Source organism: Lolium rigidum, chromosome 5, assembly GCF_022539505.1.
Source record: "Lolium rigidum isolate FL_2022 chromosome 5, APGP_CSIRO_Lrig_0.1, whole genome shotgun sequence".
Taxonomy (NCBI): domain Eukaryota; kingdom Viridiplantae; phylum Streptophyta; class Magnoliopsida; order Poales; family Poaceae; genus Lolium; species Lolium rigidum.
In genome coordinates this window covers 128215853-128231349 of record NC_061512.1, presented here as the reverse complement: position 1 = coordinate 128231349, position 15497 = coordinate 128215853, and the positions used below count along the sequence as shown (strand labels likewise).

At 44.4% G+C, this 15497-nt stretch overlaps 3 protein-coding genes across 3 annotated transcripts; all 3 read right to left on the bottom strand.

The window, feature by feature from the left end:
* Positions 1-9542: 9542 nt before the first annotated feature.
* LOC124656400 (40S ribosomal protein S16-like) lies at positions 9543-9959 on the bottom strand. Its single transcript, XM_047195153.1, has one exon. It carries the CDS (start codon positions 9957-9959, stop codon positions 9564-9566), a length of 396 nt encoding a protein of 131 aa, XP_047051109.1. The 3' UTR covers positions 9543-9563.
* On the bottom strand, positions 9885-12777 carry LOC124656399 (putative disease resistance protein RGA4). The gene is made up of 2 exons (XM_047195152.1): positions 10061-12777; positions 9885-9975 (listed from the first exon to the last, which is right to left on the bottom strand). The coding sequence occupies exon 1, from the start codon at positions 12696-12698 to the stop codon at positions 10110-10112; it is 2589 nt and encodes an 862-aa protein (XP_047051108.1). The 5' UTR covers positions 12699-12777; the 3' UTR covers positions 9885-9975; positions 10061-10109.
* A 5-nt stretch (positions 12778-12782) lies between these two features.
* On the bottom strand, positions 12783-14656 carry LOC124656398 (putative disease resistance protein RGA3). Its single transcript, XM_047195151.1, has 2 exons — positions 14425-14656; positions 12783-14190 (listed from the first exon to the last, which is right to left on the bottom strand). Exons 1-2 carry the CDS (start codon positions 14478-14480, stop codon positions 12783-12785), a joined length of 1464 nt encoding a protein of 487 aa, XP_047051107.1. The 5' UTR covers positions 14481-14656.
* Positions 14657-15497: the final 841 nt, after the last annotated feature.

The following is a 15497-nucleotide window of genomic DNA, read 5'->3' as shown; positions in this document are numbered from 1 at the left end:
CATATCGGCCAAACCTACAAATATCGCCGGCTTCCGCGCTTGCCAAACCTACATATATGTAGGTTTCGCGGCCAGATGCAGATCGATCTACATCCCGTGCAAGGCGTGGGTTGGTAGAGAAAAATCAGGCGCGAAGGAATTTTCAGCTCGCCCCTTCCGCGCGCATCGCCGCCGCCTCGCGCCGCCGCAGATCCCGGCCGTGTCCGCCCTCCTCGTCGCCTAGGAACACCGACACCGACGCGCCGCACCGATTCCCCACTAGCTGCCGGTCGTCGGTGACCCAGTCGGCCGGATTTGCCCGCGAATCGGCCGCCGCCGCCGTCGCAAGGTATGCCACCGCCGCCCGCAAGCTTCTTGGTATTTCGCCGGCGTTTTTCCTTCCTCATTCGCCCCGCCGCCTGTAGATGTCGTTCAGCGCCGCCACCATGTCTTTGATGGAAGATTCGTCGGATTCCTCCGACTCCGACTTGGACGAGCTGCTCGTCGGCGACATGGAGGAGATGGTGGTGCTTATCGCCGCGAAGGAGCTCATGGACAGGCGTAGGAAGCGGCGGCATGGTTCCACGGTCGGCCGCCTTTGCATTCCGCACAACCGCAAGCTCGGCAACGACTTGCTGATGCGCGATTACTTCACCGAGGTACCGATCTATCCTCCTCATCTTTTCCGCCGCCGGTACCGAATGCGGCGAGAGCTTTTCAACAAGATTGTGCGCACTTGCGAGTCCAATACTCGCTATTTCAAGCAAAAGCGCAATTGTGCCGGATTGCTTGGTTTCAGCGCGCATCAAAAGATTTCCGCCGTCATGCGGGTTCTTGCTTACGGCATTCTGGCGAACTACACCGGCGAGTATCTTCGCATAGGTGAAGATACAACAACGGAATCAGTCCGCCGATTTTGCAAAGTAATGATTAGCAAATATAAGGATTTTTATTTGCGAGCCCCCAATGAATAAGACATGGTGAGGCTGATGGCGCAAAATGAGGCTCGAGGTTGGCCGGGAATGCTAGGCAGCATAGATTGTATGCATTGGACATGGAAGAATTGCCCGAACGCATATCATGGCACATATTGTGGCAAGAGTCATGATCCGAAAATTATTCTTGAAGTAGTTGCTTTTGAGGATCTTTGGATTTGGCATTGCTTTTTTGGGTTGCCAGGTTCTCTCAATGATATCAATGTGCTACATAGGTCTCATCTTCTATCCCGGCTAGCTAGTGGTGATGCACCGGCTTGCAACTACACCGTCAATGGACATGATTACACAATGGGTTATTATCTTGCCGATGGCATATACCCGGAGTGGTCAACATTTGTGAAAACAATTAGAAATCCTGCTAGTAGAGCTGAATCTGAATTTGCAAAAGCACAAGAGGTAGCCAGAAAGGACATTAACAGAGCTTTCGGTATTTTGCAAGCTAGGTTTGCAATAGTGAGAGAGGTCCCAGTAGGTTTTGGGACAAAGAGACTCTCAGAGACATCATGACAACTTGTATAATTATGCACAACATGATCATTGAAGATGAGAAAGACTTGGATTTGGAGTTCTTCTTTAACAATGTCTGCACTCGTGTGAAGCCGGCAAGAAACCCCGACCATATTCAAGCGTTTCTTGAGACATACCGCGACATTGAGAATGCGGGATCTCACAAGCAGCTGCAGCTTGATCTTATTCAGCACCATTGGATGAGGCATGGTGGCCATTGATGAACATTTTTCCCATTTAATTGATGTATCATTCAAACATTTATTTGTATTTGTAACAATTTGTTTAATTATTCGGATTTGAACTATTGTTGTAATAAGGATTATTGTTGAATTGTGTGCTATTCAAAACTATGAATTTTTATGTTTTATTCGGTTATATTATGCATTTGAAATGAACTATGTCAAATATTTGTGTTGAAATGTGCAAAAACATTGATTTGCAGTTTAGTATAGGTTTGTTGCCTCCCCCGCGGAGCAGATCAGAATATGCTGTTATGCAGTTTGCGCATGTGGGATCTGCTCCGCCCGAGCTTTTTTCGGCCTGTAAATCGCGTTTTTCTCGGCCTGCATCCGCGTGTTTGCAGTTTGCAGTTTGCGTATCCGCTAGAGATGCTCTTAGGGCCGCCCCTTTCTCAGGTTCAGCAATACCTAGATCTAATGAACAACCATGCTGTGCTGAGGTCAAACCTAAGCCTCTGGGTCAGTAGCTAAATTTTGGAGAGCCAATGTCAGAAACATTTGAATTGGCTCATTGACTCGGCCTGTAGGAGAGACCGGACAGGGGAGGCGATAGCTAGAGATGCATCTTCTTTCTTTTCTGCCTCCTACTGTTGATTCGTAACTGCAAGAACTTGCTCCCCACTGATAACATACCATCATCTGATAGTAAAAACGCAGGGATCAATCTGCAACTGCAGAAAACAAAGAAATACCAGAGCATGGCTTTGACGCATCTCAACATATAAAATGATTGTTATGCAAGGGAAACATACAGATCATTGGGTCAAGATACCCAATTCGACAAGGTGATTTCACCCAAGTGAAAAAAAAAATACAACAATATACACCTTTCGACTAGGTGAAATACAACAGTATTTCAGGAGCTGCACAAATGAATCACGGCTACAAAGCAAAACCACACTTATCACAGTGAAACATTTCATCATGAATTATCAAACAAAGCTACCATGAAGGATGAAGCAGGTAGATGAAAAGACCGCTCAAGAACACAGATGAAACCAACCAAGTTGATGCTTGTTTCAAACAGAGCACTGACACAATAAAGGAGCACAAGTATCAGCTAATCAGCTAAGAAGTTGTGAGATGGACATTAGGAAGTGACAGCATTCAGCTTTTGTGCTGCTCTACCGATTTCAAATAACAAAGGGTTAATTATTGGTTTGCTACTACAGCCCGCGCAACACTTAGTTTTGCCACTAGAGCAGAATGGTTCTCAGTTTTGCCACTAGTATGTGTGCAACGGCTCGTTCCGTGAGCCTGCCGTTTCATTCAAGTCAAACGTCCATGACTCGGCTGTTTTAGGTGGGATCAGGCGGAGACGCGTTTGAAAAGAGGACCGTTGATGGCCGTTTCACGTGGGACCCACAAGGTTTGGCTTTGGGCAGATGAGAAGGGTGTTTTAAAAAATGGTGAAAAATGAACAAACAAAACAGGGTGCGGCTGGGACTCGAACCCAAGACCGCTTTGGTTGGTAGCATGAAGAATTGCTCTGGTAACCAGTGGGGCAGATGGAAAGATATTGAAAACCGAAAGGAAGAAATCTAACTATAGTTAGTTCTAGTTCGTGACTTGGTTTATGGTGTAAGGACGTATATGTTTGTTCTTTGTGTTTATGCACGCTGCTTAACCAAAAAAAGGGTGCGTCTTTGTTATTTGAAGCATTACGTGTTTGTGGTTTAGGTTGGAAAAATAATCAAACAAAAAGGGTGCATCTTTATATTCTTGCGGGGAAAAATGGTGCATTTATCTGATTTCAAGCATTGCGTGTTTGTGATTTTTTGTTTCATACTATGGGTACCCTACTTATAATACATCAAAGTTCATACTTGGATCCATGTTTGTGATTTCATGATTCATACACCCTTGATATATTACATCGAAATCATAGAAAACTAAGATATATGAGATGCAAATATTGGTAGCCAGATCATCACGCAAAATAATTTAGATAAATTCGATACATAAGATGCTTAGTTCCACCATTACACGGAAATAACTTAGATAGATAGATAAGTTGAGTGACACACGACTTGACACGACTCAACACGGAACCACATAGAAAATGAAAACGTAAAGCTAAAAAAACATGACGAGGTTGACGAGAACACATCTTGGCCGCACCACCTGCCGCAGCACTGCGCCGCACCACCTTCTTCACCGGCGTCTTCACTTGTAGTACGGGAGGCGAGTGCATAGGTTTCCCGGAGAAGAAGATGGCGTCGCAATCGGTGAAGACGTTGTAGGTGGTGAAGAAGATTGACTCGCAGCCGCACCGGAAGACCTCACCGAGGAGGGCGTACGCGTCAAATCGGTTGGCGAAGGTGACCGTGAGCAGCTTGAGGGCGACGCCTTCACGAGACTCGTTGACGTAGTACATGACGGGCGAGCCCGGTGGGAGGTGGGAGAAGCCCTCGTCGAGGAAGTCTCGAGTGAGCTCGACCTCGGTCCTCCACCTCGACTTTGCCCACACACGGAGCGTCTTCTCGATGAGGACGTCCGCCGGATAGAGTAGCTCCGTCCTGGTGCGCGGACGGCGGAAGGTCGGTCCCGTGTACTGCATCTTCGGAGAGGCAGAGAGGCTCGCTTGGGTGCGTGGTGCTTTGGGGAGGGAGAGGAAGAGAGGCTCGCTCGGTTGGTGTGTGGGAGAGGAAGAGAGGCCCCTTATAAAGAGGTTGGCTCATAATTGGGTGGTACCTAATGAATTAACGCGTGGCTAGCCGTCTTCCAAAAATAATTAAGCGTATTGACGATGGCAAAGCGATGCCGCTGCATTGCTTCGCGAGAGCTGAGACGATGGCAACGCCGAGACGCCTGCGTCGATGCATTAAAAGGCGTCGGCGAGTGAGGTACGTGGAAAGGGCCGTTGGCGTGGCGCCCGCATGGCGCATGCATGGCGCATGCATCGCAGGCCTAGACACGCGGGACGGCCCAACGGACATTTCGGTGTTCTTATAGCCCACGCGTACGCGTGGAGAAAGGAACCAATGAGGTTGAAGAACGAGGGTGTCCATGGATCGGCCCCGAAACCTTCTAGAAGGCTAGATCGGACGGCTGGCGTTACCGCGGTGAACGGTCCACAATGCAAAACAGAGCAACCCACGGATCGGTCCGGTTTCCTTCTAGAAGAATAGGGTTAGCTGGTCAAAATTATGCTTTGACCAAACTTGAAATGAGCATAAAAAATTCAAAAAAAATCGAAAAAATGGAAAACCTTCTCACATAGACTTCTTATGTCATATAGTACCGATTCTAGTTGATAAACATGGTCTACATGCTGTTCAACAAAAAAACCATGTGTCTAATGTGATATCTCAAACACTGGGGTACAAGTTCGAGGGTGAAGACAAGAGGTTTAGGGTTTGGAACATGAAAAGTTTCAAAAACCTCACCAAAGCTTCATTTTGGAGTGAATAACAAGGATCCATGCTTAGTTTTACAATTCCATGTTTAAAACTTGATAAAATGATGGTCAAAGTTAGGTTTGACTAAATTTGAGATGAGCATAAAAAATTCAAAAAAAATCAAAAAAATGGAAATCCTTCTCACATAGTCTTCTTATGTCATATACTACCCATTCTAGTTGATAAACATGGTCTAAATGTTGTTCAACAAAAAAACCATGTGTCTAATGTGATATCTCAAACACTGGGGTACAAGTTCAAGGGTGAAGACAAGAGGTTTAGGGTTTGGAACATGAAAAGTTTCAAAAAGCTCACCAAAGCTTCATTTTGGAGTGAATAACAAGGATCCATGCTTAGTTTTACAATTTCATGTTTAAAACTTGATAAAATGATGGTCAAAGTTAGGTTTGACTAAATTTGAGATGAGCATAAAAAATTCAAAAAAAAAATCAAAAAAATGGAAATCCTTCTCACATAGTCTTCTTATGTCATATACTACCCATTCTAGTTGATAAACATGGTCTACATGTTGTTCAACAAAAAAACCATGTGTCTAATGTGATATCTCAAACACTGGGGTACAAGTTCGAGGGTGGCGACAAGAGGTTTAGGGTTTGGAACATGAAAAGTTTCAAAAACCTCACCAAAGCTTCATTTTGGAGTGAATAACAAGGATCCATGCTTAGTTTTACAATTCCATGTTTAAAACTTGATAAAATGATGGTCAAAGTTAGGTTTGACTAAATTTGAGATGAGCATAAAAAATTCAAAAAAAATCAAAAAAATGGAAATCCTTCTCACATAGTATTCTTATGTCATATACTACCCATTCTAGTTGATAAACATGGTCTACATGTTGTTCAACAAAAAAACCATGTGTCTAATGTGATATCTCAAACAACTGGGGTACAAGTTCGAGGGTGAAGACAAGAGGTTTAGGGTTTGGAACATGAAAAGTTTCAAAAACCTCACCAAAGCTTCATTTTGGAGTGAATAACAAGGATCCATGCTTAGTTTTACAATTCCATGTTTAAAACTTGATAAAATGATGGTCAAAGTTAGGTTTGACTAAATTTGAGATGAGCATAAAAAATTCAAAAAAAATCAAAAAATGGAAATCCTTCGCACATAGTCTTCTTACATGGAATTGATGTGTTGTGAACTTATTTGGCCAATTTAGACAAGATCAAAAAAACTTGCTTAGAAATGAGGCCATTTACTACCTTTGGAGCCCTTTTTTTAGCACATTTTGACATGAGTTTCTCAAAACATGTAATCTCATCATTCCAACATCATTCAAACATAGTTCAAACATGTACTCTAATAATTCCAACATCATTTTGGGAATGTATCTGCCTCTTTTTGCTTGGCCACATTTCTATGCATAATTTTGGGAATACTTGGAATGATTATTCGGAAGCATGTCACATTTTGGGAAATCATTGAAGAAAGCTTTAATCCATGTATTTGGCTGCAATTCCTCCACCCATGCCCAAGCTTCTGCACTGTCCACTTTCATTTTTTCCATATTTCTTTCCCAAGTTGGAATATTTGTAGACCTTGCAACTGCCCATAGATCATTCGTCAGAGTTTGCCCGTTGTGTTTCTTGTGAAAATTACTGGTAAACGTGTCTCACACGATGCCTATGTTACTGAATCGGGGAAAACTTTCTTCTTTGCATTGATGAGGCCCTGTAATATAGAGACAATGTTAATCGAGAGAATATTCTTGTGAATATGGCGGATCGATCGAAAAGTTAATTATGCCCAAGCCCAATATAGAGAATATTCTTTTCCCTTTTCTGGCTAGACACTACAGATCAAACTCAAGGAATTGTCTATATGTGTTCAGCTAGTGTGCCTTCTGTTCAGCTCGTGTGCTGATGCCATTGTGCTGCATCCTATAAATGGCATCCATCTTAATGCAAACAAAGATGGACAATGCCATGAGTTGGAGGAGGAGCACTGGCTCTACTGGTGCCTCTGGCTCCAGAGATGCCTCTCTGTCCAGAAGTGCTTCCATGCTAGGGCAGACAAGCACTTGCTAGTTTATCGTAGGAGAACCTTGGAAGAGAGGGAAGGCTAGCTGCTGCAAAGCGCGAGGAGAGGAGGAAGAAGGCTGCTGCTAGGGCTGAGGGAAGAGCAACAAGCAGTCGTTACCACCGAAGCAGCTAGGTGAGTGCTTTAGGACTACACAGGTCATCCAACTTCCAACGGACGGACCAAAACCTACTCCCAAACCGAGAAGGTACCATGTGTCACCAAATCTTGAAGAAAAGGTGAAGGCTGGAGTTATGTTGTCGTTGGCTGAAGAAGGGCATGAATAAGATGAAAGAGGCACTGAAGATTGGTAGAGGCAAGGACAAGGGCCAAGTTTATCATAGGAAAGGTTAAGGGTTAAAGCATGGCATGTAGTTTGTTGCTGCTTCAGTCATGTAGTTTGTCTGAATAAGAATGTAAGGCCGTCGCCGCCACTAGCCATTTCGTCGAGTAGGTGGAGGGCGTACTGGCGGAACGAGCGACTACGTCGCAAGATGGTGGGGCAGAGCAGGTGCTCCTGGAGGCGGTGGCGGTGGAGAAGGTGTCCACGCGGGACGGCCGCGCGACGACGCAGGTGGTGGCGTCGCAGGTGGTGCCGGCAGGGGCGTGGATGGTGGTGGGTGCAGTGGATCGGTGTGTGGCTGTGTGGCGGGAGCAGGGGTAGTTCGGTCTTCACCTACACCTATTTGTCATTGTGCGGTCCTACCTGTAAGATCCGGCCCCACTTTCAGTAACGGCGGGAGACGGAAACGTTTGAAGCCTGGCCGTTTGGCCTCGATGGAGCAGCTGCGGCAGAAGCGGTGGCAAAACTGAGCACCATTCCGTTTTAGTGGCAAAACTGAGTCATACGCGGACAGTAGTGGCAAACCAATAATTAACCCAATAACAAAAGGAAGTTTCTTTATAGTGTACACACTTTATAAACAGCCAAATGGAAACAAAATATGACATCACCCATCATCTAGGATAGCCCACGGTAAACTAAACGGACAGAGTCACGATGCCTTATGTTATTAATCTGTTAAATTTTTTAAACAAGACAAATCATGAGAATAACAAAGTGTTAATCTGGTGCTGAAAAGAAGAAGAAAAAACAGAGATTAAATGCACAAAACTCGGTCTTAAAATGGTGCTCTAGATAGATTTGTCTTGAAAAAATCTGCACAAAATTATGAAAATCAAACTCGTAATGTTAATGATGTTCATGGTCATATTGTAGAATTTTATGAACATGATGATAATAGCGGCGATGAAAATTAGTTCCAATTTGTAAATCGAACCAGGGCCCCCAAATCCTGGAGACGGGGCTGCGGACAGGCAACATGTTTGAAGTTAGAATAACCAAAAGCCTTCTAAGCCAACAAGCTGAAGCCGGATGGCATGACCTACCTCTAAGCTAAAAAAACAAGTGAGCAGCTACAGTTAACGTTCTATAAGCAAAACCCTCACTAAAAAATCATGCTACGTTTTACCTACAGGTTTTCAAACAAGAAAGGGTAGGCACATGACCTAATTACCAACTCAAATACAAAGTACTGATCCTGCTAATAGACCCAAATGCCCAGATATGGAGCATTGTCTTAAACATAGAAACCATCGACATCAGATTTGCAGAAGCCCAGATACACAAGTCAGCACAAGATACCTAGTACACATTACTCGAGCTAAAGACTAAGGATAAAACTCAATATGTGCATACGACTGTACTCATATACTTGTCATACCCTACCTAATTGCCAGTTGATAAAGAGGATCATCTCAAACTTAGCAACCAACAACTACCAATGTGCAGAAGCACAGATAGCCGGATACCAGTCAGCACGAGATACCCAGAACACATCAGTCAAACTAAAGAACAAAGAAGGTAAAAAACTCAACCTATGCATAGGAATGTACGGATAAGCTTCAAATACGCTACCCAATCCCAGTTGACAAGGAGCATCATCTCTAACTAAGCAACCAACGACTCCCAATGTGCACAAATTCCAAATTTCATACAAGTAAACACAATAGTCATACAGCATAATCAACCGACAATGCATAGCACATGAACAAAATGATAATTTCCAAGATAGAAACTATTACTTATTATCATGACTTATCATTACACTAACTTAAACAAAACATCAGATAAAACATTTAGAATTAGACATAACATCAATATAAGGCGAACAGACAATATCAAAATTCCTCAACATAGGTAACAAGTAAAAAACCATATTGCAGCAGCTAAATAGTCTTAAACATCTCACATCACATCCATATCACAATGTCTTGACAAGATAGGCAGCTAAGGATAGATAGTCTAAAACTTGGGAGGTAAAGCAGAGAAAACCACCCCATCCACGAGCTTCCGTAGTAGGCCACGAGCGCCTTGGCGATGGCCTGCAGGCGAATTAACGGTACGACTTCTGGAACCTTGCGCGGGCGCCGCGTCCTCCGAACTTCTTGGGCTCGCAGCGACGTGGGTCGGCGACGAGGAGGGTGCGGTCGTAGCGGCCGAAGATGTCCTTGACCTCCTTCTTGGCGGCCTCGTCGACGTACTTCTGGTAGTATGCGACGAGCGCCTTGGCGATGGCCTGGCAGATGGCGTAGATCTGGGAGGTCTTACCGCCGCCGCGGACGCTGATCCTCATGTCGATGTCCTTGAAGCGGGAGCGGAATGCGTCATTAAGGATCTTCAGATTGAGAATTCCCAGTCCACCATAATCAATGGTGTCCCAAGCAACCACACATTGTCCACACCTTGCACTCTGTAGTATGAAGTCCACGGACAAAAGGATGCCTGGCATGGATTTGGAACATTTCCTGAATAAGATGAATCATTAGCAAACGAGTAACAAGTGGTAGATCATAACAAGCAATAAGAACAACAAAGAGGACTGGTACTCACAGAGGTGGAAATAAACTTGTGACCTTGCCAAGCTTCTCAGTTGCCTAAACTAGTCATCGTTTATTATGTTCACGTGAGGTATATGGGAAATGAGGTGCCAATCCTCTCCCGATCCTTGCTTGCAACGCCTAGCCAGATGAGGGCTGCGAGCGATGTCCAATTCTTGTAGAGCAGAAAGGTCTTGTATGGAGCACGGCAAGGATGCGAGGGCGCGGCAATAATGGATCCGAAGTGATCGAAGTGTAGAGAGTTGTCCGATGCACTTTGGCAACTCGGTGAGAGCATCACATGAACCGATGTCAATGGTACGGATCGAGGTGAGGCACTCCATGGACTCGGGAAGGCAAGTTAGAGCAGACAGACCAAAGATCTCGAGGGTTTGGAGAGAGCGGAGTTCCCAGAGTTCTCCAGGAAGTCGATGAAGGGCGGTGCAGAAATGTATCTGAAGATACGTCAGCGAGGAGAGGCCCCGTATGGATCGGGGCAGGCAGCTGAGGGCTGGCAGAAACTCGACACGAAGACTACGAAGAGAACGGAGGCCCCCGATTCCTGCTTCCGGCAGCTTGTGAAAGGAGCCACATTGTAATATATGTAGTTCTTGCAGGGAGTTGAGGTGCTGAATCCCCTCCGGCAACTCCATCAGATTTTCGCAACTAAGGATTCTTAAGCTTAGCAGTGAGGAGAGGTTACCGATGCTGTCAGGTAATTGCATCAGCTCACTGCATTCCTCAATCTCTAGTGATTTCAGCGCAGTGAGGTGCCCTATTGATTCCCAACCAGATCCAGACGACGAACCTTTCAACCTCTGTAGCCTTAGTTCCTTGAGGAGGCTCGAATAGGAGACCCCATTAGTATTGCTGAAGAAATGTGGTTCTGATTCGTCCCCAACAGAATGAACTGAATGAACGGAGCTGCCCGGGAATAGAAGCTGCCCGTTGCTTCTTTCTAATGTCAAACTCTCCAGCGATGCTGGAAACCAAGGCTTCACATTCAATTTCGGGCAATATTCAATGTGTAGAGTGGAAAGGTGAGGGAAACAACACTGTACTTCCTGATTGCGGCATTGAGTTACTCTGTCATCGTCAGCCAATATTATCCTTGTCATTGTTGACAATTCCAACAAACGATACATTTTAGAAATATTTAGCTCCCTGAGTGATGGGAAGGGGCCGGCGCTGATACTCTCAAGGGAGTCACATTCACTTAGCTTGAGCGTCTTCAACAAAGGTAGCCCTACAAGTCTTGACAAATGCTTCAACTTGGGGAAATGATATAGTACCATTCCAGTTAGATGAGGGAAATGAGGTAGATCAACAGTTTGATTGGATTTTATGTCCACTGTGCAGTTATGCCTTCCATTGGTCATCCAACATGGTAAATGTAAACCATGATAATTAAGAATTTCCAGCTCCTTTATTACAGATGGTGGTTCAAGAGCATTAAGCACTCTCAGCTCACGTTCCATATCAATATCTTCTTCCGTACTAGTCTCAATCCAATTCTCCCAAGACAACCAGTTTAGCTTCAACTTTTGTATGCCATGCTTTCCCTTCAAGTAAGCCTTTTCTGCATCATAGGGATCTTTCACACACCTAATACCCTCAATTTCCAATAAACCACTTAACCTGTCAAGATCCCCAAGCTCTGATATTCTTGCGTCCTCTCCAGTATCTCCTACAACAAACAAGCCAAACAGCTTTCGTAGGCGAGTCAGCTTCCCAAACCCTGCTGGCATGCCCCACAGACTGCGACATCCTTCTATATTCAAAACCTCAAGCCTCTTTAAGTTCCCTATACCTTCAGGCAACTCAACTAGCTCATTGCAGTACCCAAGGTCTAGATGTTCTAGATTACTCAGTAAAGTGATGCACTGAGGTAGTACTCTAAGTCTAGTCAATCCAGTGAGTTTAAGAGTATGTAACTCATCACAAGCAAATGAACTGGGCAGGTCTTCGAGACTCACACATCCTGTTAAGTTGATAGCCCGTAAGTTACGTAGAATCCCCAAAGATTCTGATGGCAGTTGGCACAAATACGAACAATTGACAATATTAAGAACCCGTAACATTTCATTTTTAGCTATGGACTCTGGTATTTCTCTTAGCTGTCCACATTTAATCAGGTGCAAGCTTTCAAGACTTTGGCAATCACCAATAGACTGAGGCAAACTAACAAGAGCCACAACCCATGACAACTCTAGAATTTTTAACCTTTTGAGATTTCCAATAGACTCGGGTAACATCGCGAGTTTAAAGCAATATATGATATAAAGGGCTTGCAAGTTCCAACAACCTGTGATTGCTTCTAGTATTTCTCTGCAGTTGGCCCCGGAGATTCTAAGATATGCAAGATATTCAAACTTTGGTATGAGCAGTGGGATAGAAGTATCATTTATATCCTCTAGAATAGCACTGCGCACAGAGCAACTCTTTCTGATTGGCTTATTGGTTGCAAAGGTATCTCCACTAGCATACAGAGAACGAACCTTGCTAAATAACTTACTGTCAACCTTGTCAGTGCATGAGGTTAAAGATAAATATATGCATCTTGGGCTATGATCATTAGTGTTCTTCGTTGATGTAAGGATTATTTCATTCTGTAAAATTTGCCGAGTGAGATCATGAACAAGGTCATGCATATTGCATAATAATTGCCCAGTATGCTGGTCTTCAACTAGATCTTGAAGAAAAGAAACTTTCAGAAGAGAATCAAAGTAATCACTTCAGACATCTTCTGGTAGTTGGCCCCCAATCCTCGGATTGACAAATCCATGTGCTGTCCATAGGGAAATCAAGTCATCTTTGTAGATAAAGTAGCCTTTTGGAAATATAGAGCAAAGCAAAAAACACTGCTTAAGATTATCTGACAGATGAAAATAGCTCAATCTCAAGGACCCCAAAACTCTGTCTTTTATATCCAAGTCATTCAGTAAATCACTATCTCTCAAAGCCCTCCATTCCCTTATGTGTCTCTTGTTACGGAGGACACCCCCCAGAGATTTAATTGCTATTGGCACCCCAGCACATTTCTTCACAATTTCTTTTCCAACTTCTATGAACTCGGAGTCTAAACCTTCCTCGGCCCATCCAGAACTCTGTTGACACAACTTCCAGCTGTCACCATCTGATAAGAAGGCCAAATTGAATATTTCTGCAGATTTTACCACTTCAGCAACTTTTCCATCACGAGTAGTGAGCAAAATTTTGCTTCCAGGTGCACCTCTGTTGAAATGTTGCTCAAACTGCTCCCACTCGTGTTGGTCCCCATTCCAAACGTCATCGAAGACAAGCAGAAACTTCGTTTCGCTCAACCTTTCTGAAATTATTCTGCTCATGTGCTGCAAGGTATGAAGCTCCGATTTCTCATTAGCGACAGATTCGAAAAGCTTTCCAATGAGCTTCTCCACATCAGATTCTTTAGACACATGAATCCACCAAGTAGATTCAAAATGCTCCATTATCTTGTTATCCTGGCAGATGTATTTAGCCAGGGTAGTTTTGCCGGACCCACCTAGTCCAACGATAGAAATTACCGAGATCTTCTCTTGGGTATTAGAGTTTACTAGCTTAGATACGATCTTATGCCTGACCTCATCCCTACCAAATACCTTTGTCTCATCTATATTGACCAATATTGACATCTCCCCGATTGTCTTGTTTACATGTCGAAGAGGATGCTCGGCAACTAAACTATTTGTTATTGCATTGACATCAGTTCTCTGCTTCACAATCTCAGCAAACCTCTTCTTGATTTTCTTGATCTCCTGGGCCATCTCGAGTCGGGACAGCGCGGACTTCGGTTTTGCACAGAACCAGCTAGCCATATCATGCTTGTTACCATCCATGTCCACCTTGTATTTCTCAGCTTCCAGCCGATACAGCAGGTCATCAAAATCATAAGCAACATCTTTCAAGTCTTTGAGCCAGTAAAATGATGGATCACTATCTGTTATTTTATCCCCAACAGCTGACAGCCTACTTGTGATTTCTCGAAACAGGCGTTCAAGCTCGCAGAGATCTTTCTTAACACCCATTATGGAGGCAAACTCACTGCTTATCAGAGGAAGTAGTTTGACTCCTGCTAGCTTGAACAATCCCGATACTAAAGCGGCCTCCATACTGGTGAACCCTCTGAATCAAATTTCAAAAAAAAGAGGAAATCATTAGACGGGAGATTAACAAAAGTGCAAAAATTTCCTGAAATCGGGTGTTGACTTTAACATATTTAGGTGGACAGTTAGATCTAAATTAACAATCTGAAATTCTCAACTGGGGCACAAATCTGACAGTAAAACGTATCCAAGTATGAATTTAATTCCCGACACCAGGAAGGGACGCAAAGTACAGCTAGGAACGGTGGCATACCGTAGCTCGTGGATGCAACTTCTGCTGATTATAGGTGGCAGATGACCATCTATCATTCGTACGTCTCCATGAGAGAGGCGAAGCAAAAGGGAGGGAGGCTAGAGGGGATAGCAGAACGATACACCTGATGAAAAATAGGCGAATATAATGTATGCAGAGACGAAATGGACAAGATTTCTTCTGGTGAAGCAAAATACCTAAATTCCCAACCAAGATTGGCTTCTTCCTCCTGCTCCATCCATCCCCCTTTCACCTCCAGTGTGCACGAGCGAGCTTCTTGTTTTTGCGGGCAGAAGCACGAGCTGGACGGCGGAAGTGGGAAATGAGTGCGCTAGTTTGGTTCCTCCTTCATTGGCCTCAAAAGTCAGTGGTAATGAACTTCTCCGGAAAGAGATACGAAACTACTGCAGACTGCCCTTCTTCCTCGTGGGGTGGGGCCGTTGGAAGGAACCTGTGCCCGTGCCGTGCTGTGCTGACTTTGCTGAGGCCAAACATTTGACCGGTTTTCGTTTCCGTGGTTGTGGCTAGATAATGTTTGTTAGGGGGCGATTTACATAGAAATAATCATTTTCTGAAACTATAGTACAGACTAATCCTCTGGTCAAACTATTTCATCCATCTAAGATCTAACCCTTTTGTGTCAGGGGTGCGTACGGGAGCGCCGACAAGGGATAACAGCCGTGGCGGGAAAGGAGGAGGCCGTGGCGAGGCCACTGCTGAATCCCATAAACGACCGCAGGGCACGCCACCTTCTCGCGCGGGAACGGAAGGGAGGGGAACCGCAGCTGCTATGGGCCAGCTGATGTTAACGGACGACAAGGACAATTGATACGTCTCCAACGTATCGATAATTTCTTGTGTTCCATGCCACATTATTGATGTTATCTACATGTTATATGCACACTTTATGTCATATTCGTGCATTTTCTGGAACTAACCTATTAACAAGATGCCGAAGTGCCAGGTCCTGTTTTCTGCTGTTTTTGGTTTCGAAATCCTAGTACGAAATATTCTCGGAATCGGACGAAATCAACGCCCGGGTTCCTATTTTGCCGGAAGCATCCGGAACACAC

Excerpts from the sequence above, each read along its gene's own strand:
- LOC124656399 (XM_047195152.1), bottom strand. The coding sequence starts at position 12,698 with ATGCATGACCTTGTTCATGATCTCACTCGGCAAATTTTACAGAATGAA.
- LOC124656400 (XM_047195153.1), bottom strand. The coding sequence starts at position 9,959 with ATGCCAGGCATCCTTTTGTCCGTGGACTTCATACTACAGAGTGCAAGG.
- LOC124656398 (XM_047195151.1), bottom strand. The coding sequence starts at position 14,480 with ATGATAGATGGTCATCTGCCACCTATAATCAGCAGAAGTTGCATCCAC. Across the intron at positions 14,191-14,424 it reads AGTTGCATCCACGAGCTACG|AGGGTTCACCAGTATGGAGG; the intron begins GTATGCCACCGT and ends AATTTGATTCAG.